Source organism: Syngnathus typhle, linkage group LG2, assembly GCF_033458585.1.
Source record: "Syngnathus typhle isolate RoL2023-S1 ecotype Sweden linkage group LG2, RoL_Styp_1.0, whole genome shotgun sequence".
In the NCBI taxonomy this organism is placed as follows: Eukaryota; Metazoa; Chordata; class Actinopteri; order Syngnathiformes; family Syngnathidae; genus Syngnathus; species Syngnathus typhle.
The window spans coordinates 4,816,439-4,841,142 of record NC_083739.1 but is presented as its reverse complement, the minus strand read 5'-3'; the positions used below and the strand labels follow the sequence as shown (position 1 = coordinate 4,841,142).

At 43.3% G+C, this 24,704-nt stretch overlaps 2 protein-coding genes across 2 annotated transcripts; one reads left to right on the top strand and one right to left on the bottom strand.

Annotated features, from left to right (window-relative positions):
- Positions 1-1,692: 1,692 nt before the first annotated feature.
- Positions 1,693-15,610, top strand: LOC133150085 (collagen alpha-2(V) chain-like). Its single transcript, XM_061272382.1, has 55 exons — positions 1,693-1,906; positions 4,273-4,482; positions 5,120-5,344; positions 5,470-5,486; positions 5,857-5,889; positions 5,981-6,013; positions 6,094-6,147; positions 6,346-6,438; positions 6,534-6,611; positions 6,683-6,727; positions 7,047-7,100; positions 7,208-7,261; positions 7,824-7,877; positions 7,961-8,014; positions 8,092-8,145; positions 8,215-8,259; positions 8,330-8,383; positions 8,468-8,512; positions 8,587-8,640; positions 8,718-8,816; positions 8,893-8,937; positions 9,011-9,109; positions 9,177-9,230; positions 9,306-9,413; positions 9,493-9,546; positions 9,768-9,866; positions 9,953-10,006; positions 10,081-10,179; positions 10,262-10,315; positions 10,403-10,456; positions 10,570-10,623; positions 10,690-10,743; positions 10,856-10,900; positions 10,974-11,072; positions 11,164-11,271; positions 11,351-11,404; positions 11,544-11,597; positions 11,717-11,770; positions 11,855-11,908; positions 11,986-12,093; positions 12,213-12,266; positions 12,340-12,393; positions 12,469-12,630; positions 12,704-12,811; positions 12,892-12,999; positions 13,079-13,132; positions 13,204-13,311; positions 13,395-13,448; positions 13,531-13,638; positions 13,712-13,765; positions 13,838-13,945; positions 14,020-14,356; positions 14,431-14,621; positions 14,700-14,939; positions 15,023-15,610. The coding sequence occupies exons 1-55, from the start codon at positions 1,810-1,812 to the stop codon at positions 15,167-15,169; spliced, it is 4,743 nt and encodes a 1,580-aa protein (XP_061128366.1). The 5' UTR covers positions 1,693-1,809; the 3' UTR covers positions 15,170-15,610.
- Positions 15,611-19,773: 4,163 nt separating this feature from the next.
- Positions 19,774-24,080, bottom strand: calcrlb (calcitonin receptor-like b). The gene is made up of 13 exons (XM_061272859.1): positions 23,922-24,080; positions 23,142-23,198; positions 22,913-23,060; positions 22,481-22,591; positions 22,199-22,311; positions 22,036-22,127; positions 21,759-21,885; positions 21,534-21,687; positions 21,400-21,460; positions 21,256-21,322; positions 20,701-20,919; positions 20,594-20,635; positions 19,774-20,520 (listed from the first exon to the last, which is right to left on the bottom strand). Exons 1-13 carry the CDS (start codon positions 23,934-23,936, stop codon positions 20,314-20,316), a joined length of 1,413 nt encoding a protein of 470 aa, XP_061128843.1. The 5' UTR covers positions 23,937-24,080; the 3' UTR covers positions 19,774-20,313.
- Between the last annotated feature and the right edge of the window lie 624 nt (positions 24,081-24,704).

Below are 24,704 nucleotides of genomic sequence, written 5' to 3'. Positions count from 1 at the left end.
CAGAGTTTGTAAGGTAATAGGTGAGCTCACGAGGCGGAAACTTCCTGTCACATGACCCATGGAAAAAAGCAGATCGGAAGTCCAAATCTACCGTATTTTCCGCACTATAAGGCGCACCGGATTATAAGGCGCACCTTCAATGAATGGCATGAATTTTAAAACTTTGTTCATATATAAGGTGCATAGAATAAATAACTCAACGTTGCTCAAACGTTAATGAAATCACAATATAGTAACACTCGAAATAGTGAAAACAATATATCAATAACTCAACGTTGCTCAAACGGTAATATCACACAACACACAAAATAAACACGTAAAGCTTATTTTAATAAATTAGTCCTCATCTGCAAATCCATATTGGTGCATATATATATAAAGCGCACCGGATTATAAGGCTTTTGAGAAAATTTGAGGTCTTTAGGTGCGCCTTATAGTGCGGAAAATACGGTAATACAGAACACACTGTAGTTAAATGAATTTTTTAAAAATTATTATTTCAAATGTGTGTGAGTGGTGTCATAAAAACACAAGTAAAACCGACAAAAAAAATCAACTAAAAATAAAATAAAAAATGAAATGTGATGGAACAATAGTGAATCGTATTTGTCTTACTGCTTCATTTTTACTCCACTATTAGTTTATATGAATAATAATATAGTATGATAATAGGTATCAATTTAAAATTGAAACATGCACACATTATTTTTCTTATATACATGAAATGCAATTAATATGACATATGGTGTGTGGGCCAGCCTTCCCTCTTTTGTGGTTCCGTTTTATGACTTGACATGGCCAGAAAGAAATGTGTTGCTTGTTCTTTATGTCACCTCAACATAACTTTGGGTGGGGGAACATTTTTCCCATCAAGAGCTATTTGACTTTTTTGAAGTCACTGAGGATGAAATAAGATTGAATATTTTTTTCATTGTCGTTTCTTCGAAAGCGCTGTGGAAATTGAAAAAAAAAAAAAAATTGTCAGGTTACCAAACAGCAACTTGTTAGTTTCCATATTGTCACATGCAAACTAATTTAATTTAAAAAAAAAGGCTAAATTTGGGCATATAAGACTTCTGTCTCACGGCAGCCAAAATTTTCTTTTTATACGCGGTATGTGATTTACTGTGCATGTATTTGTGGCTGAGCTGCTTTCAAGATTTTTTTTTTGACAGTTCCTCTGCAATTTTGTATGTTTTTAGAATGTGCCTTCAAAGCAGGCCGGGCAACGTCTCTGAGCAGCTGATGAACTGGCAGACAAAAAAAAAAAGTGCTGATCTCACGTTTCTAATTCGTTCGCCTACCGCCTCGCCCCTTTCATGCTCCCATCTCGGCATCATCGTCCACCGAGAGGATGATGCAACTTGGGCCCTGCAAGTACGCTAAATAAAATCAAAAGTTTGGAAGCATCTTCAACATGTGTCATCAAAGAGCATCAGCCAATGAGAAGAATTCACACAATAAAGCAAATTAGGGTCAAAGGTCATACACGATAAATCTTTTTTTTTTTTGCACTCCCATCTTTCCAAATTCTTGGTCGGATTTCCACGCAGCCTTTAATTACACGTTCAAAGACTAGAGCGGCGTCTGCCGGGGGGAGGTTGGCCCTCGAGTGGAACGTGAAGCGACGACGAGGAAAGGAGGAGGGAGGAAGAGGGGGAGGAGGAGAGGGAGCCCAGCTCATCCGGGAGTCCGCTGCACTCAGGAATATTGGGATCTTTGGGGCTGGATGCTGTAGCTCCGGGTCGGCCTCTTTTGAGTGTGTTTGTGTGTGAGTGAGGTCCTCGCGTGCCTGCTTGGCGTGCAACCATGGGCCCCTCCGTGCACATGAGGATTATCTTCCTCCTGGCGGCCATCTCCCTAACTCAGGTGATTACTGTCTCCTGCCAAGAAACAACCAAGAACGGTGAGTAGTTGACCCTCTTTGTACGGTTTTGTCTTTTTGGCCCTAACTGTCGTCAATGAGACATTTTATGGCATATATTATTATATATGTGATATTATTTATATTAATCGAATTATCGAGTATAAATTGTCTGTGGATGGGAATGTGAGGGGTATTGATTAAAAAATATTTGGCTCATACATGCGATTCCCATTGGTGACCAGTCCTGGGTGAGCGCCACCTATTGGCCAACGGTCACATGGCATAGAAAATGGATGGATGCATGGATTTTTTTTTCTCAATTTAACTTTTGAGGCGGTTTGAAGGCTCATCCAGAAGATCATTTTGATTGTATTATTTTGAAGATGTTTGAATTCAGGCTGCCCGCATTGCAGTGATGTCATTTGTGACATCACGTCAAGAGAATCAAATCTAATTTTTGCGGGGTTGCAGGCCGAATTATCGTCCATCATCATCCCTTAAATTTAATTAAAAAAATTTAAATAATAAATAACGTTTTGGCAGGTTGATGAAGCTCCATGTGTGATGTGCTGGAATAAAAAAAGAAGAAGAATTGGGGAGAGTTAAGAAAGTTTGATTTAACCTTCTTGACCACTTTCTCTACGTCACAAAGATGCCAAGCTGGAAAAACAAAATAATCCTTCAGCCGATCTATTTCGGTGCGAGGTCGGCACCCAATGAAGGCCTTCCGAGCTTCACTCCTGTAATGATGTGGCCTGGTGGACGGGACGGACAAAAGCAGGCCACTAATTTTGGTCAGCTTTGGACCCGGAGGCACACAAGACACACCCTCAGTGAAAGGATGTTGAGTTCTGCTCCACTGGAGGAGGCAATATGCTTGCCTTACTCATTTTACTCGCTGCTTTCTTTTTTGGAGGACGCCATTTCAGACAGGTGTCGCAAATTGCTCCACAAATTGAGCTGTAAATAAAAAAAAATATTTTGGGGCGTCCACCTCAAGTAGTGCTGACATCTATTTCTCAAAATTTAGCTTGATTTTTTTTGTGTGACCCTAATTCATCAAAAAAAAAAAAAAAAAAACACAACCTATCTTAAAGTTTAACTAAGAACAACGAGGAAAAGAATCTAAACCCATTCTCGATTCTCCAGGGGGGTTGCAGGCGTGGCATACTCCAAACCACACGTTTCAGGCCAAAGCCAACGTATATACCATCTCGTGTGGTTTCCCCTAAAATAACTACTGCTGGCGAGAAGGAGTGTCTAGCGCGGGCTGGGAGAGGCTTCACCACATAATTATGACCCACATAGAAAGCTTGCAGCAGGTGGCCACATTCTGGACAAAAGCGACCCAAACCAGTATGCAAAAAGCTTACCCCCCAAAAATTATGAAATAGCACAGGGAAGTTATTAATACATCTGCTGATAAATTGGTGAATTCCTATCAGGATGATACGTGATGGAGTTAACCACAATTTAATTGCTCGCTCCTTAATCACTGTCTTCATACATTGGAGTGGAAAGCCCCATTGGAGTCTGTTATTCTCTTTAATTGTTAGCTATCAACATTATAAGAATGTGTTAATTACATCACTTTACAAATGATTACGTTGAGCATAGCTGTGGATGATTCAATAATGAAAAAAAAAAGATGGCACCAAAGTATGAATAGTGAAAAGTGTTGTTTGTTCCATTGTTTTTTGGTTTCTGCTTGTTACCCACAAGTTCCTTCGTTTTTTTTTTTTAAACTTAATGCCCTTGAATTACTTAGCGTTTATCCTTTAGTGCTATTTTAGATACTCTATTGGCAACTGAAGTCCATTCCCAAAAAAAAAAGTGTGTTACCGTATTTTCCGGACTATAAGGCGCACCGGACTATAAGGCGCACCTTCAATAAATGGCCCATTTTAAAACTTTGTCCTTATATAAGGCACACCGGACTATAAGGCGCACCATTAATGCATCGTGTCAGATTTTTAATCCTAATCAAATCATTCGCCATTTTATCTTTTTTATTTCAACTTCAGACGCAACAAATTACTTTATAATCACAAAATAATGATCCATAGTCTTTTTGATTGATGATTCATAGTCTTCAGCGGGCCACTCATGATTGATCTCATGACACAATGGTTCGGGCCAGTTTAAATTTAGGAATTTGGTCCATATATAAGGCGGACCGGACTATAAGGCGCACCGTCGGCTTTTGAGAAATTTTTTTTAGGTGCGCCTTATAGTCCGGAAAATACGGTAATCCGCAATAAGATTGTGGGTGAGAAGTTAGAAAAACAATCATTCTTTCTCAATTCAGAGTCTTCAATTAACCTAAGAAGTATAAAAACGAGGAGGCCAAGCATTCATTTGGTGTATAAATAACTTTAAGTGCACATTTGATTTTGTCCAAACAGACACATGCGCTGACAATGGACAAGTGTACGCCAACAAAGAAATGTGGAGCCCTGAACCTTGCCGGATCTGCGTGTGCGAGTCGGGCAGCGTCACGTGCGAGACCGTCACTTGCGACGACCTCGGCGACTGCGCCCAGACGGTGACCCCGGAGGGCGAGTGTTGCCCGGTGTGCGTCACCCCCGCCGCTCCCACGCCAGACCCTTCCGCAGGTTCGTGTGTGTCATGGTGTGGTACTAAGATGTCACAAAATGGCGTCACAGCACTATGTGTGTCTAAATGGAGCTCCTCCACTGGTTCTGAGATGTCACAAGATACAATCCAATCCAACTTTATTTATATATTCATTTATTTATGGAGCTTCAGATTTCCTCCACTCCACCATAGTTCCTTGGCATCAAGATGGCGGCAGAGCATTACTTTTATCAAAGTGACACTCCTCAACTGTCTACAATTTACATAGTTGCATGGTACCAAGATGCCAAAGATGGTGGCAAAGCACTAGTTTTGTCTAATTTAAGATCCTTAACTCACTTCGCATAGTTAATTGGCAACAATATGCTACAAAATGGATTTAAATGCTTAGGCCTGACAAAAAATACAGCAAATGGGTGAGTTAAAAAAAAAAATCTATACAACAATGAAATAAAATAAATTATAATTAAAAAAAATAAAAGAATAAATAAGAATAAAATAAAATAAAAATAAAAAAGAATAAAAAAAGAATAATACAGAATAGAAAATAATGAAAAAAAGAATTAAAAAAGAATTTTAAAAAACAGATAAAAATAAAAAATAAATCTTTAACATGATTGAACTTGACTCATTCTACGCTTGACCGCAATGCAGCTCCCGTGGAGAAGGAGGGCTTGAGCTGCGTAGTGGATGGCGAGACCTACGCTCACAACGACATCTGGAAGCCGGCACTGTGCGCCGTGTGCGTGTGCGACAACGGCGTGAGCGTCTGCAGCGACGTGCAGTGCGAGATGGTGCCCGACTGCCTTAAGATGGTGACCCCCGAGGGCGAGTGCTGCCCAGTGTGTGAAAACCTGGCCAGCGCCACGAGGCACATCGGTAAGTCCGGTGTAGTAATGCACCCCAACCACAAGGGTGCACTGCTGTGTAAAGTTTTCATTACAATTTTTCATATATAATGAAATGATCTTTTTGTTTGTTTGTTTTATCGCTTCCTCTTCAAGCAATCATGGGTTATAGGGTAAGTCATGATATTTTCATTTTCAATATAACCTTTTGATATAATATGAAGGGGTGAGGGATGTTATGGGCATACAGCACTGGAAATTTTCAAGACATCCCTGAAAATGATCAGCTTCTATAATTTTCCTATTTTAAGGTTTTATTTCAGCTTATTCTGAAAGTACTGCTGACTCCAAAATTCCAAATAGAAATAGTCACATCTTCGGGATTTATTCACATAAAATTAAAAAAGTCAAAATATCTTTTTTTTTTTGCTTTTTTCTCTCACTTTTTCCAGAGCTGTTACAAATTTTGAAATGAATGGATTATGACTCATCAAGTATTTAAATGGTGTGTATGTACTTAAGATTGATATCTTTCTTTTATAGGGACAAAAGGGTGAACCAGGTGATATTCCACAAGTAAGCTATAAATCGCAATACATGCAAAGATTAAAAGGTTTTCTCTTGTTTCGCAACATTTTTTATAATATATTTTTTACTCTCGCATCAGCTGGTAGGAATCCCTGGACCTCAAGGACCCTCCGTGAGTTTTTATTCTCTAAAAGCACCAGGAAAATCAAAATAAATTTCAAACCAAACATATCCTGTGGGTTTTGGTTTCAGGGTCCTCCAGGTGCTCAGGGGAGAACTGGACATAGAGGATTTAAAGGCAGACGGGTAAGTCAGAACCATTGTGAGACCTTGGGTCCTTGAACTTTGACCTTAAGAGGAGGAGAAGTGTCAATCACTTGACAAATAGAACTAATCTTTATCTCTATCTTGACGTCTTGCTTTTATTTTGATGTTCAAATACGAGACATAAAAGAACCTTATAGTTTGTATTTTGATGACAAACATGTAAACATTTCATGATAGGGATTCCAAGGGCCCCCAGGTTTTGATGGAGAGCCTGGCATCCCAGGAAACCCAGGCGTGTCTGGTCCCCCTGGTTTTCCTTCCCTTCCTGGGGTGAGATTGATTCTCCGTTCAGCGTTTCACCTTCAACAAGCAAAAAAAACCCCAAAACAAAAATACTTACATTCGTGTCCTTTTATCACCCAAAGGGAAACTTTGTGTCACAAATGGCTTCAGGATTTAATGAGAAATCAGCAGGCCTGACCGGAATGGTGTCGGGAACAAGGGTGAGTGCAAGCCAGTATGTCCATTCGGAATTATGACGCAGCTCGTAATTAGCCGCTTGTTCCTATTTCAGGGTGAAGCAGGATCACGAGGACCTCCCGGTGCGACTGGACCACCAGTAGGTTTGGCACACGTGTAAAAGAGTCAGTAAAATGATTACAAAGCAGGATCTCATCTCACCACCTCTTAGTTATGGTTTCCCTCGGTGGACCGATTTATATTAAGCAGGAAGTTGGAGGGAAAAAAATCTCTATTAAAAGTGAAGGAAAAATGAAATTTCCTGACAGTGTTTGTTTTAGATGGGTGACACAAAGTGATAATGGTAGACTTGCGTTTGAGCACCTGCAAATGAAAAAGTTTTTCTTTTTTTTTTAACTGTCCAGCATTAATCTTTGGTTGGGATGGTTGGTTGACATCTCCTGTCCTTTCTTGTTCAGGGTCCACCCGGTGGCCAAGGACTCCCAGGCGAGGCTGGAGACCCAGGACATATGGTAAAATCTTCATGCTGCCATTTCAACCTGGATGCCAAGCCTGCATTCATGGACTGCAGGCATATATGTGTTTTGTGTCTCAAACGTTGACCTTTGCTTGTGTTTAGGGTGAACCGGGTCTTCGAGGGCCAGAAGGGTTGCCAGGAAAAAGTGGTCCTGATGTCAGTGAAAACTTACAGAAGAAAAATCTATTCATTTATTCAATAACACTGGTCAATGGCAGATTATAATAAGAGATGGTTTCATGAGTCCCTGTATTATTATTATCATATTATTTAATGAATTAATTTTATTTATTTTGAACAATATAAAAAAGCAAAGTAATTTACAACCGAGAAGAAAACATTAAAGTAATAACAGCAAAACTCATTGTTTGGAAAAGGAGTGGGAAGAAGTATACTTCTTTAACCCTACCCCTTTTTACCGATTGCTCACAAATAGAATATTTAAATTTACCTTTACGAAATAGTCATACATTGAATACTATGCAAAAAAGTCATATAAAAGCAAATGTCAAATACACATATATACAAACCAATAAATACCATATTTATTATTATTATTACTTATTAATGAACCTGAAAAATTTGGCTCATATTGAAATGTCAAAAATGCGTTGATGAAGCCCTGCATGCTCTAAAAATCTTTTATAGTTGGTTGTGGCACTAAAATCATGGTTTGATTGATTCTCATGTACACAACAACTGTTTGGATTTTGCATAGGGGGAGACCGGACCCCCTGGTGCTCCTGGAGAGATGGGATTCCCAGGATCACTGGTAAACAAACAATTCCCACATTTACCTCTTTGGCTTATTGTTCAGCTCCATTGATTTCATAGTTGATAATGTCATCTGAACAGGGTGCACGAGGGTTACCTGGTTCTCCAGGTATTCCAGGTCATAAAGGTCACAAGGTAAATCCCGGTTTGTTTTTTAATTTTCTATACTTTTTTGGACATTAGTGAAACACTCGTCAATCTTTCTCCAACAGGGTGAGACGGGCATTTTCGGGCCTAGAGGTGATCCCGGTGTTGTCGGTACCAAGGTAGGATTTTAATATTGATGACACAATCAAACACTAGAGACAATTTTTTTTGGTCATTGTGTTCCGCAGGGAACTTCTGGTACTCCCGGTGCCATGGGTGCGACTGGTCCAGTGGTAGGCAACACATCCGATCAACACCACAACGCTGGATGTGGACAGATATTGAGTCTTCCTTGTCTTTCAGGGCCCACCAGGTTTGATGGGAGAGAGAGGCAGAGCAGGCCCACCCGGTGCTGTGGTAGGGGCAACTAGCCGTCAGCCATGTTTGTTTGTAGAGCCCAACATGTTGCAAGATGGATCATTTCATCTGTTTCTGGTTTAGGGAAAACGCGGTGCTGCAGGACATACAGGCAAATCAGGTCCCCTGGTAAGTATAATTCGTGTTATGTCATTATTCAATGCTGGTGTCAAAATAATAATCACAATATCCACCACCCATAGGGTTCGATTGGAATCCCCGGTGTGCCAGGATTCCCAGGTGGCCCAGGACAGAAGGTGCCATTGTGGTTCTGCCTTGAAATTTGACATATTAGCCTAGCCAATCTACTGAAGGATCATATATACCTCCTCAGGGTGAAATAGGACCTATTGGCATGAGAGGAAGTCCAGGTCAGCAGGGACCCCGAGGAGATGCGGGTCACGTCGGACCACCAGGGCCCACCGGACAACAGGTGGGCAATTGCCCTCATCTGTTTAATGAGCCAAAAAGTTGATGGTGTTATTCCCCTCGTCATTGGTTGCTAACAGGGTTCCGCAGGGTCCGATGGAGCGCCAGGAGCCAGAGGGGCAACAGTACGTGAGCCAACTACCAATTTCCCTTTTGCCATCATTAGAGTTCCTTATTGAATCTACGATTTCTTTCCAGGGACTAGCGGGTCTCATGGGTGCATCAGGGATCGTAGGCCCGGTCGGGCCCCCTGGACCTCAGGGAACCACAGGAACTCAGGGACCAAAAGGCCAAGATGTAAAATGAGAGATGGCACTTTCTCACTGTCTTTTGTCAGTTATGTGACTAGTCATCTTTTCTCCAGGGTGACGGCGGCGTGGCTGGAATTAAAGGAGAAGCTGGACTGAAAGGCGAAAGAGTATGGAAAAACATCTTTTGTAGCTACAGGTGGTGGAGCACAGGTTGAACTTGTGTGATTGCAACTTGTTGCCAGGGTGACCATGGTTCTCCGGGTCTGATCGGCCCCATGGGAGATGAGGGAAAGCGCGGACCTCGAGGTGATGCGGGATCTGTCGGTGACCCAGGACCTCATGGCGAGACTGTGAGTTGGCCTAATATGATCCCAATATGCAGACATTTTTTAATTGTCATCCAATTTTAAACATATGGATTTGTTATAGGGCATCCCTGGAAATCGTGGGTTCCATGGCACAGATGGTTTTCCGGGTGCAAAAGTAAGTTTGTTAAATATATTCAAGAAGATCCTTGAGTTCCCTTTGTGCCTTTAAACTGAAAGAAAGTGAAGCAGCATTGTGTTTCTGTGCTCCTCACCTGTGCAAAAAACTTGAGATCTCCTTTTGGGCATTAATTATTTATTTTATTCATTGCCTCATAAGCAAGTGAGATGGACATTCTATTTCCCTCTCCTTCAAAACGTGCCGTTCTGCTGTCGCAGGGAGCTCTGGGCGAAAGAGGGCTGCCTGGCACTCCAGGCACCAAAGGTCCATCCGGAGATCTGGGACGACCTGGAGAGCCCGGTTTAACTGGTGCTCGGGTAAGCTCATTTTAAATCCACAATTGTTCCTCAAGCCTGAAAGAAGATGTATTTTCCAAACTGTGATGCTATATTCTGTCAAACAGGGCCTGTCTGGAATTATGGGCGCCGAAGGAGGAGAAGGCAAACCAGGCCCACAGGTTTATTAGAGTTCTACTTTGAGGCTTTCTTCTGGTAATGCTGCATTTTGAATATTTTATGCTGTCCTCTGCAGGGCTCAGCTGGAGATGATGGCAAACCGGGCCCACCTGGTTCTACGGGAGGTCGAGGTTTAGCTGGAATTATGGGCTCGTCAGGACCAAAAGGCCTCACTGTCAGTTTGACTCATTTTGCGTAGAATATGAAGCCTTTTTTTTTTTTTAAATAGATGACGCTGACTCCTTTGTAACTTTCAGGGCGACCCTGGGAAGACCGGCGAAGCGGGCAGTACCGGCTCACCTGGTCAAAGAGTATGTTACGTTCTGTTAGAAATTCAAAGTGCATTTACCATCAATTAAAAACAGAAGTGATGTCAAAATATTACAAACGTCCTCCAGGGAGTGAACGGAAAAGACGGAGAGGAGGGTCCTGCCGGTCCAACTGGCCCAGCGGTAAGTAGCTCAGTTATCAACCAATCACAATCTCTCGATCTTACGTATATTCCATAATGTAACTGCGAAATGATCTGCACCTTTACAACTTCCCCCCCTACTGTCCTATGTAGGGTACTGCGGGCAAGCGAGGCGAGCAGGGATCTCAGGGACCTAATGGCTTTCAGGTAAAACCGACACTTTAACAGATGTGTGAACTTGCTTATTTAAAAATGTGGGGTTTTATTTTACAGGGTTTGCCCGGAGTACCAGGCCCACCCGGTGAATCTGGTAAACCAGGATCTGAGGTGTGTAAATAAATCCCACATTACCATCTTGAAATTTTTTACACCCACTCAAAGTAGCACGGATTATTTCAGTCCAGACGCGCCAATAAAATATTTTTAACGGTGCTTCCAGGGACTTGCTGGAGAGGAAGGTTCTGCCGGAACTTCAGGGTTGAGGGTAAGTCGTCAGTTCTTGTTTGGCTTCTCCAATGTCAACCCGCTGGACAAATAGGACACGACTCTGCCAACAGGGAGAACGAGGCGCTCCTGGTGCTAGAGGTGAAACTGGACCTAAAGGACTACAGGGACCTAAGGGTAGTCCAGGTAGTCCAGGCCCAGATGGATTCAAGGTATCAGAGGAATAAATGACACCGGTTCTATCTTTGAATTAAAAATATAAAATTGTTAGTCGCATTCATTTGAGTGTTGGGTTGTTTTTAGGGAAAAGCCGGCGTGAAGGGATCTACCGGTGAAACGGGAAGTCCAGGACTTCAAGGGATGCCAGGGGAAAGGGGCATCCCAGGATCTTCCGGCCCAAAGGGGGATGTGGTAAGTGTCACCTGCAACAGCACCAAAGCCAATTTTGGTGCTTGGCACATGAAGTGAAAGTGACGATCTTGTTGGACAGGGCTCCGTGGGTGAGATGGGACTCGAAGGCAAAGCCGGAGCTGATGGAATTCGAGTGAGTTGTTTGTACCAAAGACAAATTGTTTAATCAGGGGTGTCCAGACTATTTATGGACCACGTTAGAGGGTCTAGTAAATGTGTGTGATGGCTATGTTATTACAAATTCTACAATGAGACATATTTGTCTATTAAAGGGCGGATCAGGTCCAGTTGGACCTCCAGGTGCAGTCGGAGCCAACGGTGCCAAGGTGAGACTTCCTAATGTTTAACCTTTGTATCAAAACATGACTTTGTACAGAATCGATTTGATTGGATTGATGGAGCAAATCCCAAAGACCTCTTTTCCATGTACGTCTGTATTTCTTAGGGAGAACCAGGCGCCGCAGGACGCAACGGACGGCGAGGGACAGCAGGAGTGCCAGTGAGAAAAACATACTGTCATTGGAATGGATGGTGAACAATCACTGCTGCTTCTGACTTTCAAGTGTGTGCCAATGATTAACAGGGTTCTGGTGGTGAGCCCGGTGCAACTGGTGCTGCAGGTTTCCCCGGAGCAGCTGTGAGTTCAAAACATTCTACCCTGTACTGTAATTGGTCCCAACTGCACATACTTATGGGTGAGTCATTATTTGCCAGGGTGCTGAAGGTCAGCCTGGAGTGAAAGGTGAGACCGGAGAACCAGGCCTTAAGGGAGAGGCAGGACCACATGGACCACCAGGAATGGCTGGCATTCCGGGAGTACAGGTGTGTATTAGTAACCAAATCAAATTGAATCTGTTTCTAGCGAGCTAAAACATGTAGGACTTGATTGTGGTGCAGTGAGCCAAGCAAAAGTTGTGAATTAATGGAAATGTCTGTTTCAGGGCGTGGTCGGTCTGACCGGACTCAAAGGTGGCAGAGGAACGCAGGGCTCAGCGGTGAGTCCACCTACCGTGGTTCTGTGGAGAAGCTTGGTACATCCGCTTTATTAGAAGTGTTCTCTTCCCACAGGGTTCAGCTGGTTTCCCTGGCTTATCCGGAGGTGTTGGTCCACCTGGTTCCCTTGTGAGTCCACTTGGATTTTGGAAAGAACATTTTTTTATATGGTCACTTACAATCTTGCCTTTGTGTATCCGCTAGGGTGCTGTCGGAGCAGATGGACCCATTGGTCCAACTGGAAAGCAAGGCCCCCCTGGTATTCGTGGTGAAAATGGGCCCTCTGGACTTCAAGGCGAGATTGGCGCTTCGGGCCCGGCAGGCACATCTGGAGAGAAGGGGGATTCTGGAGAGGATGGTTCTCCGGTGGGTTTTACTTATCACCACCTGCTGAACATAATGCGTACAATCCTTGATTGGTCTTGTGTTTCTTCATCAGGGTCCTCTTGGACCTCCAGGACCTCCCGGTGCTGCAGGACAGCGAGGCGTAGTTGGTCATCCTGGAGCGAGAGGAGAGGGAGCAATGCCAGGCCTGCCCGGTTCTGCGGTATGCCAGAATAATCCTACTATCAAACATTTCCAGCAGGTGAACCATGATTACAATGTCTGATCCTCCTTTTTCTGCAGGGTCTGCCTGGGAAACCAGGAGCTGCTGGAGTACCAGGTGGAAAAGGTCCTCCTGGTGGAGTTGGGCCAGCGGGAGCCACCGGGTCGAGAGGAGATCCGGGCCCTGAGGTTGTTGGGTTTTGCTGGAGGGTATGCCAAAGGTAATTTGCATGAGTGTGTTTGTCAAGTTTGTTGTGTGTTCAATCAGGGCGTGACTGGTGAAGAGGGACCACCCGGGAGCGACGGACTCGTAGGGGCAAGGGTACGTGTAGACATATGACAAGGCCCGCGGCCAGACTCGTGCCTACTCATCACCGCTCTGCGACTTTACAGGGCGATCGAGGTAATGCTGGTCCCGAGGGTTTGGCTGGAGGCCCAGGTTCTCCAGGAAATGAGGGTCCCGTGGGAGCTACGGGTAGTCCTGGACCCAGAGGTGCAAATGTGAGTTGTATCGACGCAGTGATTCAAATACGAGTGGCATCACTGGTTTGCTTATTCCTGTTATTTGCATATTTTGGATTCAGGGTGGCAAAGGTTCTACTGGACCCCATGGAGCACCTGGAGTACGAGGCAAAGCGGTGAGAATAACTGCATGGTCTCATTTTTTTCTATCGTCAACCTTGATATTGAATCTTTTTTTTTTTTTTTTATATTCTCCAGGGCCCCCAAGGACCACAGGGAGAGAAAGGACCAGATGGTGAAAAAGGAGAAAAGGGTCAGAAAGGTCACATAGGTTTTACTGGACTCCAGGGTTTGCCAGGACTTGCGGTAAGTGGCTATTATACCTTTGTACGTGTCTTTGAAGAGAAGAAAAAAATGAAGACCCTTTTTTGTTCCTCAGGGTGCTACAGGCGACGCCGGTCCTCGAGGTATTGTTGGACCAGCTGGACCAAGGGTAAGTTGCAGATTACTTTGTCAGGACTGAAGATAAAACCCAATAGAACTACATCATCTCATGACTGCACAGGGTCCTCCTGGCGTCTTGGGTCCACCTGGGAAGGAAGGGAACATCGGCCAGCCAGGAGCAATGGGTGCTCCTGGAAGCAGAGGAAACAGCGGTGACATCGGAGTTCAGGTAACACTTTGGTACAAGGTTGAGCAGTCTTCTCGTAGACCAAACCCACCATGCTACTTCCTTTGCATTGTCAGGGCCCTATCGGAGAACCGGGACCACCTGGACCTCCAGGCCCTCCTGGACCTCCAACAGCAGCTGTGGATGAATACTATGCAGCTCCCATGGATTTGGATGAGCGTGGCGTGCCCGACGCCATAGAGTTCTTCAAGGATGACGTGGCGGCTGACCCTCCTCCACTACCCGAATTTAATAAAGATGAGGCTCTTCCTGATAACAGTCCCATCATCGCTCATGGCGCTCTGAAGACCCTCAGCAGGCGTTTGCAAGACATTCGCAGTCCAGATGGAACAAAAGAGAACCCCGCAAAGACATGTCAGGACATCAAGCAATGCTACCCACAGAAATCAAGCGGTAAGTCTTCTTCTCAATAATACTTAAAAACAAAAAAATTTACGAGCATTAACCTACGTTGTGTTTGTCTACAGGCGAGTACTGGATTGACCCCAACCAAGGAAGCACAAAAGATGCCATCAAGGTCTTCTGCAACATGGACAACGGTGAAACCTGCATTAATGCCAACCCAGCCAATATTTCCCGCAAATCCTGGTGGACAAAATCCACTCCCAGCGCCAACAAACCCGTTTGGTTCGGAGCCGAGATGTACAGCGGAAGCCCAGTAAGCTGATGATGTCATCATTGCGGTTCCCCGATATGATTTTCTTCACTTAGCGTTGACCCATTCAAACCGTTTCAGTTCCGCTACGGCAACGACAACGAGGAGCCAAACACGGTGGGCGTTCAAATGAAGCTCCTGCAGCGTCTCTCCAAAGAATCCCACCAGAGCTTCACCTACCACTGCAAGAACAGCTTGGCTTACAAAGACGGCAAAGGGACCATGAAGAAAGCCCTGATCCTTAAAGGGGCCAACGGTCAGGAGTTGAGGGCGCAGGGCACCAACCGCCTGCGATACACCGTCATCGAAGACGGCTGCGCGGTAAGTCGTCAGCAAAAATGACAAAAAACATCCGAGATGGGACAGAGTTGCATCTTTTGCGTCTCCTCCTTGTGTCTCCTCAGAAGTCCAAGGGCAACTGGGCTAAGACAGTGTTGGAATACAGGACTCAAACCCCAATCAGGCTGCCCATTGCCGACGTAGCTCCCATGGACATCGGAAAGGCCAATCAAGAGTTTGGCCTCGACATTGGACCTGTGTGCTTCTCATAGACCGAGAAATCGTCGCGTGTGAATTTGAGAAAATGACTCCACTTCCTGTGAGCGCTGTGGATGAAAGTTACATCATTGCCGTGGCTGGAAAAAGACGTGCGGCTGGTAGAAGGCCACCATTATTTATTCATCTTCTTCTCTGTGAAACCCTCGTATAGTCTTTTGAGTCAACAAACGCCGAAACGCAGAGTGGAGAAGCCATACTTGGCATTTAGATTAAAAATAAATAAATACAGACTAAGATATTTTCAATACAGATGTTTACATGCTCTCAATCTGGATAAGCTAAAATATTTGATCCTGATTTTACGTTCTGTTCACATATTCAGTCAAACAAAATGTTTTGAAATGTCACCTGTAAATGCTACACGCTTGACTGTAAATTTAAATTTATTTGTTTGATTGTTGACAATTGATTTAGAATAAATGTCTTTTTCCGGGGCGGCTGAGCTCATTGCACACAATAAAGCACGAGAATAAAATTAACATTGATTGAGCGCTTAGAAAACGGCAAACAGCTCCCACGTTTCTCCTCTAGGGGGCGACGTCCATTTGCAGAAAATCTTCAGATGGCGAAAGTTCCTCGCTAGGTGGCCAGAATGAAAGCAATCAGTTGACACAAAATTGTCTATTTCTTTGAAGCTACAAATGATCATCTGCTAGCTTGAGCACACATGCTGACACGGCAGGCGTTTCCCCAAATTTCAACGTGTCTAAATGTCGGGGTGTGCGAGCGAGCACAAAGCGCTTGAGAGGAGGAAGGCCTCCTTGCAGGAAGCATAAAAGCCAAAGTTCAGCCTGCACATGTTGCTGGCTCGACCTCGCCGCAGCATCAACGCTGAAAGAAAACCCACTCTCGCCACTTCCTGCTGCCACGCCGGGCATCGGTGGACGAGGTCATTTTAGATGGCTTGCTATTTTCATAATGTGAGGAAAATTTTAACATGAGGCTTCTGAGGTGTGTGTGTATATCCGACTGCACATGTTCTCACTTAGGAGCTTTTTCACTGGAGACATGACAGTCAGAAAATCTTTCCAGTGTCCCAAGTGTGCATAAATATCCCATACATTCAATTTATTTATATAAATTACACACTAGCACAAAAGCTTTTTGGCTCATCATCATTTGACCTCTATGGCAAAAAAAAAATCTCTTAATTAAAACGCCATTAAATAAAATTAACAAGATATATCATTCAAAAACAGCAGCAAAGTCTCATTTCAAAATGTTTACCAAAATGAGCCACCCTCCAATCAGTCAACACGATAAAAAAATAAAAATAAAAAAATCAATCCCTCAAACTTCTTTGCATTTTTTACTTGCATACTCATTTTTTTGTCATTCTTCAAAATTCAAGAATTTTTATTGGCCATGTTTGAGCGTGCCAGACAAGGAATTTGACTCTCAGCCTCTGTTCAACATTTAGGTGACTAACAACACTCAGGACATGTGCGAAAATTGACAAATGTTCTCAAACATCCCCTGATCTTAAACTCCCAGGAGGGCAAGGAAAAACTCAAAGCTCCTACTAGGGGAAATGAGAAACCTTGAGAAGAGACCACATTTGTTTGTAAACAGCTTGCATCGTCCTGAATTTTTCCTCTGGGAATCATTGAACATAATTAAACTCTCCAGGCGCCCGCGACCCTGAGATGACTTGGAAGTCACACCCAGCCGACCCCAGCTGGGATGTCTCTCGCTCGCTGAGGAGCCTCTGTACGAGATTTCCCAGCAACTCCTTTTCCTTCCTGCACGGCGCGCAGCAGACAAAACGCTTGAGGAACATGCTGAGAAGGACTCAGTGGTGCTCCTTTACGTTCTAATTGGAATATGCCGCAATAGTTTGTGCCAATGGTTTCTCTGAGATGACACGTTTAGTCATCTTACACCCACAAATGCTGCCACTCAGGTGGAAAAACGCAAATTCTCAAATCTGAAGAGAAAATGACCGAAAGGGTGTGTTGATATTTAATATTTGACATTGTCTTTTCTCACACCATAATTGTTCGGGGCATTTTAACGTCGCACCTTTTCCAAGATCCTGGGCGGAGCCTCGTATGGTGGCAGCATAGAGAACAATGGCAGGAAACTGGAAGAGGAGCGAGGAAGTTCCTGTTGGCAGTTGATGCTGAAGACGAGACTGAGCGTACGCCCTGCACGTACTGAAGAAAGTCTCCGACGCTGAAATACTGGGATTGTTTCTCCCCGTTTGTTCCAATCATCGCCGTCAGAGATATGAAATCATTTTCACACTGCAAGACTTGTTGATCGCTAACCTTCCTAACCCTCACCAACCTTCGCAAAGAAAGTAATCCTGTATGAAAGCTGTATGACCTCTATTTTTTCCGCCATGCTTGTAGAAGTCAAATTATAAATCAGATAGTATGATGAAATCATTTTAAATGATTTACATCATCGGTGGAGGCTGTTTTGATATTCATAATAGTTACTGAAGTTTTAAAGTAGGTTATTCACTGAAATATTTATTTGAAACAAATACTCTCAACTATATTGCTGAAAATGTGTGTCACACGAGTATCAAACATGCTTCATTCATTTTACTGAGTTTCAAGACATTGGAAATACAATAATCCCTTGTTTATCGCGGAAAATTTGTTCCAAAAACCATCCGTAATAAGTGAAATCCGCGAAATACGGTCACTAACAAGAAGTACTGGGCAGGCTAACGAGTTAGCGGAAAGATGTTAATTCACGATCGTGCTAACACGCAAAAACGGACTTCTAAAGGAATGTAAACGAACATTTGGAGCAATACTACATTGTCCTAAAGGTTAGACACATGTTTTCTCTATTTAAAAGTTTTATTTTGACTTTTAAATGTTTTTTTAATTTGTAAGAAAAATCCGCGATATAGTGAAGCCGCGATAAACGAAACGTGAAGTAGCGAGGGATCACAGTCACAACGCTCGACGTCTGACGTCACACAACAGTGGTAAACGGCACACATTACATAACTGACTGGACGTAACTGTTCCACGAGACTAAAATAACCATAAATGAGATATTCTATACAACACACCAAACATAAATCATCAAGAAAAACAAATACATTTGCTGGCGACCGTTAGACTACGGTTGTAGTCATGCGTGTACGACGCGAGGCAAACTGTCAATCAAACGCCGCGCACACGAAACAAACCGAGATCAGACAAACGGCAGAAGGGTGGACAGTAGTAAAAATTAAATGTATGTACTCACTTTGTGTCAAAGACGCACACTATCACAGCAACACGATCAGTCGACATCAGCAAATTCGAACTTCCGTCTGTAATTTAGCGCTCCGCACACCAATCGCGATAAGATGAGGTAACTCACGTGAGACTTAAGGCGGGGTGACGTAACTTTCCAACACGATAACGTCATCAACAATTAGTGAGTTAATAAAAGCAAAAAGGAGATATATTTAAAACTTTCGATGGAAATAATTGATGATATACTTTCAAAAGATGCTAAGAAAAATTAAAGGAGTTATGAATAAAGCATCATTTCAGTTCAATTGTGTTTAATTTTCTAGTATGACATTTTTGCTTCAAGTCTTTAAGAGCTAGCTTGTTATTCAGGTGTGATTTTTACCAAGCTAGCCCTCGACATGATGTGCCACAGATTTTAATTTAATCATTTACGTACTGATTTTTGTTTTTGTTATTTTGAATTCTGCAAAATAGCTTGTAATATTGCTAAGTATACATTTTAGGAACAAACCATCTCCCTATGTTTCTGATGAACACTTGGGCCTACTGCACTACTGTATGTATTTTAATTCTAAAATTTTATCATAATTGATCAGGCCCAGCTTGACATTCAAACATGATCACGTGATACATGCCTCCACCCTTTGGTCTCTCCACGTTGAGGACATTCGGGTTTGCGAGGGCCGTGCGGACATCCTGCATCCCCGCCCAGACCGGGTCACATCCACACATGCAGGCCACATAGCTCACCCTTGAATTGCTCGCCCGCCACACCCTCAAGTGTGGCCAAGAACTCTTTCTATTGTTCTCAGGAGTACCATGTTCCCGCACTCAAGTGTCCACATCACGCATCGATCCAGCCAAATATGTGGAAATATTTCCAATGATGTCACGTCCCAATTCACTCATCACGGTAATGTTTCTGCAAATATTCCCACTTGGAGATGATCATACGGGAATTTGGGAATGAAAAAAAAAAGTCTCTTCCCATTTTATTAAAGACTGCTGCGGTAAACAATTGTTGGTTACGAGAAGGAGGAAGTTGGCAAGCTTCAAAAGGTTTCGTGCAAAAGTATTCTTGGAAATAGGAAGTCAATGATGCCTCAAGCAGAGGGCGTCAATACGGGAGGTGGGGCTACTGATAAATGGTAAACATCCTGCTTTGTTGCAGGTTGAAAGTGTGTCAGGTGACTTTTCCAGCTGGCTAAATGATGCACTGGTGGCGTTTTCCTTTGGGATTTCCTCGAATGGATAAAAAGTAAATAGCATGTCGTCACTTTGTCTGGAAGCGGCGGTCCACTTTTTAGGTCCGAAAAGGAAATGCGGCCTTTTCTTTCATGTTTGTTTCAAAGAGAATTTTTTTTCTTCCATATAAAAGTTGGTGAGAGCAGTTTTGTCATTGCACAGCCAATTTTATTTACAGCCACGTTATAAGTTCCTTCTATACAATGTTAATGCAAATTGCAAAGCAAGCCGCTCGGCAGAAGAAAAAAAAAAGCTCGCCATTATTACATCATTGTTTCCTCTCCAGCATTTTGGGAAAAAAGAACAACATGAACCTTTTTGAAGTGTACATGAAAGGAGTTATAAATAAAACAATGGAGACAAAACGTGCCATACTCGAAAATGAGAAAGCGGGAAACGTGACTACAACGCCACAGTTTCAACTATTAAAGTTCACCTGGAAAGTTTATAGTGTTTTCCAGGTTTGAAATTTCACCTGGAAAGAAAAAATCTCAGCTGAGGAGCTTCATTCGGCCTTCAAAATGGCGGAAAACATGCAGTTGAACGCGCGTAAAAAAAACAAAAAAAAAACGTCAGTGAATCTGGTTTTGAATCTGTTGAAAGGTTTTGCGCGACAAAAGTTATGAAAAATCATCTCAGTTCCTCGGACCCTCTTCTGAAGCGCCTCCTGTATGGGAAAGTCCTCGTCACACAAACGGGCTATCAGATCGGAAAATGTCAGAGTAGCTTTTGCCGTTGGTGTGCTCGGTGTGACTCTCGATGCTGTAGCAGCGGTGAACTTCGGTGAGCGACGACGCCACGTAGGAAGCCGAACGGAACAAGTCGGCGTTGGCGAACGTCCCGGCAAATTGCATCCTCTGCTGATTCCAATGTCGCCGCAAAACACTCTGAACCTTACCACGGGAGAGGTCAAAGGTCATGATTGGGATTACTTCGATTCAGGGTTGCAAAACGTTATTGGCTTACCTCTCCGTTAAAGAAGCAGAATATGGTGGACACGAGGAGACCCTGAAAGCACCAGACCCGTGAGTAAGGCATCAAAATGCTGTTTCGAATGCTGAGTCAGCGCTCACCTGGTAGTGCATGAGGATCTCCATAATGTAGAGATAGATTTCAGAAACCCAGTGCTCGTGAGGTTTGTAGGGAAGCAGTACGAACTGAATGCCGAGAAGCGGGATGAGGATGAGTGTGGCCCTCACCGCCCGCATGTACAGGCTGGACTCGGCCTGGTGGGTTACTCGCAGCTTGGTGATGAGAACCCGTACGATGTTCAGGAGGAAGAACAGGTTCACCTGCAAGATAGAGCTGCATTTAAAAGCAGGCTCGCCTCGGACATCCATTTGTGTGCAGCACAACGCTTAAATGCTGCTTCACCATGTTTACTTTGGGCTCAAACATCAGAACCTGACTGGGTTGCATTGGAATTGTTTTCATGTGATCAGGACCTAAACCATTTGGTAATTTGTAGACCAGTAGCGGGATTTTAAAATATATTTTACAGACAACTGGAAGCCAGCATTAAGAAGTGGAGGATGATTTTCGAAACTCTTTGTTCTGATCCGAACCCAAGATGCAACATTCGGAATGACAGACAGACAGACAGACGGACGTCAGGGTTTGCCACTCACCACCAAGGCGGCACAGATGGGCCCATGGATGATGTAGAGCAAGGATGTATCGGAGCTGACCCAGCATCTGTCAAAACAAAAAAAAACAAGCTTTCTCAAATGAGCCAAAAATACTTAGCAAGAACTCCATTCGAACAAACTCACTTGTCATTATAGTAGCATTGGCGCGCTACGGAGTGCAGCACTGCCGGCACCAGGGGGAAACCTGCAGAGTCAAAAGCACCTGAGCAAAAAATACCTTGCACCTGCGAGATCTTTCCTTCCGTTCCTGTACTCACCCCAGCCGAGCAGATAATACCACAAGAGATGCTGCTTCTCGGCAAACACGGCCACCACGATCAGAGTGTGCAGGTAGATGCCCTCGCACAGCATCCAGAAGTAGTTGCAGCTCAGGAGGTAGAGGTGGATGAACATCAGTAGCTTGCAGCTCGCCTACCGACGGGAAAACGATCACATGACGATCAATCCGTGGACCGCCCCTGGCAAGACAGTGGCTGGCTTACCGAGTCGTTGAACGTCTGTCCTTGTTTCTTGGCCACCTTGGTCAGCCACACCACCGTGATGACCGAGTTCAGAACAAATGAGACAAAGAGGTTCTTGTGCAGTGTGATCCTCTGACAGCTCAGACTCCTGGGGGGACCAGCAAGAGATTCTGATTGGCTGTTAAAATTTCAACTAAGGCTGGAAAACGTTTTAGTCTGCTTTGCTATTCTATTCTGACTAGAGGCGGAGCCTGTAAATAAAGATAATTTTAAAAAAATGAAATAAACAGGTGCTTACTTAAAATGGAAGAATATTCCCAGCGATATGATCAGTGAGACTAGTGACAACCCGTGACCTATCATGACCAGGTAGAAGTGCGTCATGGCCACCTGGGATAAACACAATATTTCACTGAAGAACATTCCGGAGGCTTGATGCGAGTACTGAGATTTGCTCTCACCGTGCGGTGATGTGTCGTGTTGGCTTGGCAGTTGTAAAAGTCGGTCCATGTCCGGTTGCTAGCTGGGTGACGCCACCAATCGCCTGTTTCCGTGCAAACTTTGGAGGCTAACGCTGATGGCAAAATGTAAACTTGGAGTTAGAATCAATCAGAATAGTTCAAGTTGATAAAATAGTATTTTCTCTTTTTTTTTTCTCTCTCCCATAAGTCTTCAGAAGTGTTTTTGTTGTGTCCCCTCAACTATGACTCATCTCAAAATGGAGTAATACAAGGTCAAATTACCATGAGGGTCAAAGTCTTTGAAATAATCCGGACAGCCCTGCTCCGTTACGAGCCCTGCTTCCGTCTCGTCCCAGCACAGCCAACCGTCCCAGGTCATGTTGCACACGAGTCCTGGAGGCAAAACGTCAAATCATCGATCGGAAATGCCTTTGCCACTTTGGTCTTGTCAAGCCTCATCATCCTCATCATCATCACCGTCAACATCATCACCAACGTCATGATCACCATCATCTTCATCATTACCTTTGTCACCTTCATCATCACCATCATCATCATCACCACCACCACCATCATCATCATCATCATCATCACCATCATAATCATCATCACCATCATCATAATCATCATCACCATCATCATCATTATCAACAACATGATCATCATCATCATCAACATCATCATCAACATCATCAACATCATCATCATGCTCACCCGCCGATTGCGTTTTCCGGTGATGGTCTCCTCTCATCATCCTCTGGAAGCACTTGTACTGGGCCATGGCGATAGTTGCCCGATGCTCCCCGTGGTGGTTGGAATGTTCCTGATGGGCGTCCTCTGGATTTTCTTCAGCCACAAGCAGCTGACACCAATGAAGCACAACCTTCCTGATTAGAAATGTTATCCGAGCATTGAAACCGACTTGTGCGTGGATGTTTACTACCTTGGCGAGGGAGCACATGACCAGGAGAAACATCAAGCGGATTGCTGGATGCATTTTCTGAGGAAGATGGAGAAAGTTTTTAAGGGGGGGAAAAAATAATCCTCAGGTAACAATGTTTTTTTGTTTTTTTTTTAACATGGCCAAGTTCTATGTAGAATAGAAATGAAATAAATAGTAAAATTAGAATAGAATGAAATATTTTGGATGACATTTTGGGCAGTTTTTTTTTTTTTTAGTAAAAAGGGTTCATTTATTTTAAAATAGTTAATTGTGTAAACAAAGCATAGAAAATATTTTTTACCCCGTGTGAATGCTGGATTTCTTGTTTCGCACTAGATTACAGATTCAGCCTTTTCCCCCCCCCCCCTCGGCCTCCACAGTTTCCTTCCTGCTCGTGTATTTTAGGTGACTTATTGAGCAAGTTTAGCCAAATGAATGTCTATGTGTTTATTCACTTCCTGGCAAAGTTCAAACTTTTTTATTAATGCTTTGCATTGTGTGAGTTGTGGCTCCTAAAATCGAAACCGCAGTACGGCCGTATATTGTTATGGCTAAATGCAAAGCAACTACGTATTCTTTCATCTATTCGTAATTAATATTGTTTGTAATCTCTTTAATCAATTATTTGTGCATCGAGAGCAATGCAAATCCATTCAGCCTAATTTAAATAAATACACGTGATATTTCCAGCATCAAACACACACACACACACACACACACACACACACACACAATATACACATCGTCTAATCATATCACGAAACATAAACAAGAGCTTACCTTTGCAGATGCCATTTTTTTAAACACAATCCTTTAACTTGCCCTCTCTTGTCGGTGAGCTCAAAAAAAAAAAAAAAAAAAAAAAAAGATTCAATCTGTGCTCATGAGGAGTCAGTGCTGTGTTAGCCTCCACGGTCTGAAGCAACACTGAGCTGTCCTGATAAGGACACTTTGAGGATGACATCATGTGTTCGCCTTCCATGGAGGCGTAGAAGGGACATCCCTGCAGAGGAGATGGTAACACAATACAGGTACACACAGACACACAAACACGTATACTCCATAAAGCAGTATACACTGTTTACAGTATATGCATTTATATATATTATATATAAATGCAATATTTATATTCACTGATGTGATTAATATATAGAGTTTTCAACAATTTTATTTTAAATCGACTACACAATTATTTGCAAAGACACACCAATTTAAAAATTTTTTGCAATCGTATAGGAATAGATAGACTTAAAGCATGTTCAAATAAATAAGATGTCATATTAGTTGTAAAAACTCCATTTAGTGTATAACCCAGTGACCTCACCATCATGTTTTGAAATCAATCGTTATTTCGGCTAATAGAAATAGAGAGAGAGAGAGAGAGAGAGAGAGAGAGAGAGAGAGAGAGAGAGAGAGAGAGAGAGCGAGAGAGAGAATTGTACACGTACGTTATTTACAACGGCAAACAGTGCCCTCTTGTGGCCGAGTGTGTTATTTTGTACCCAACTAAGACCCTACACAGGAAAGACAGAGCCCGGATTTGAACCCACGAGGTGATTTCAA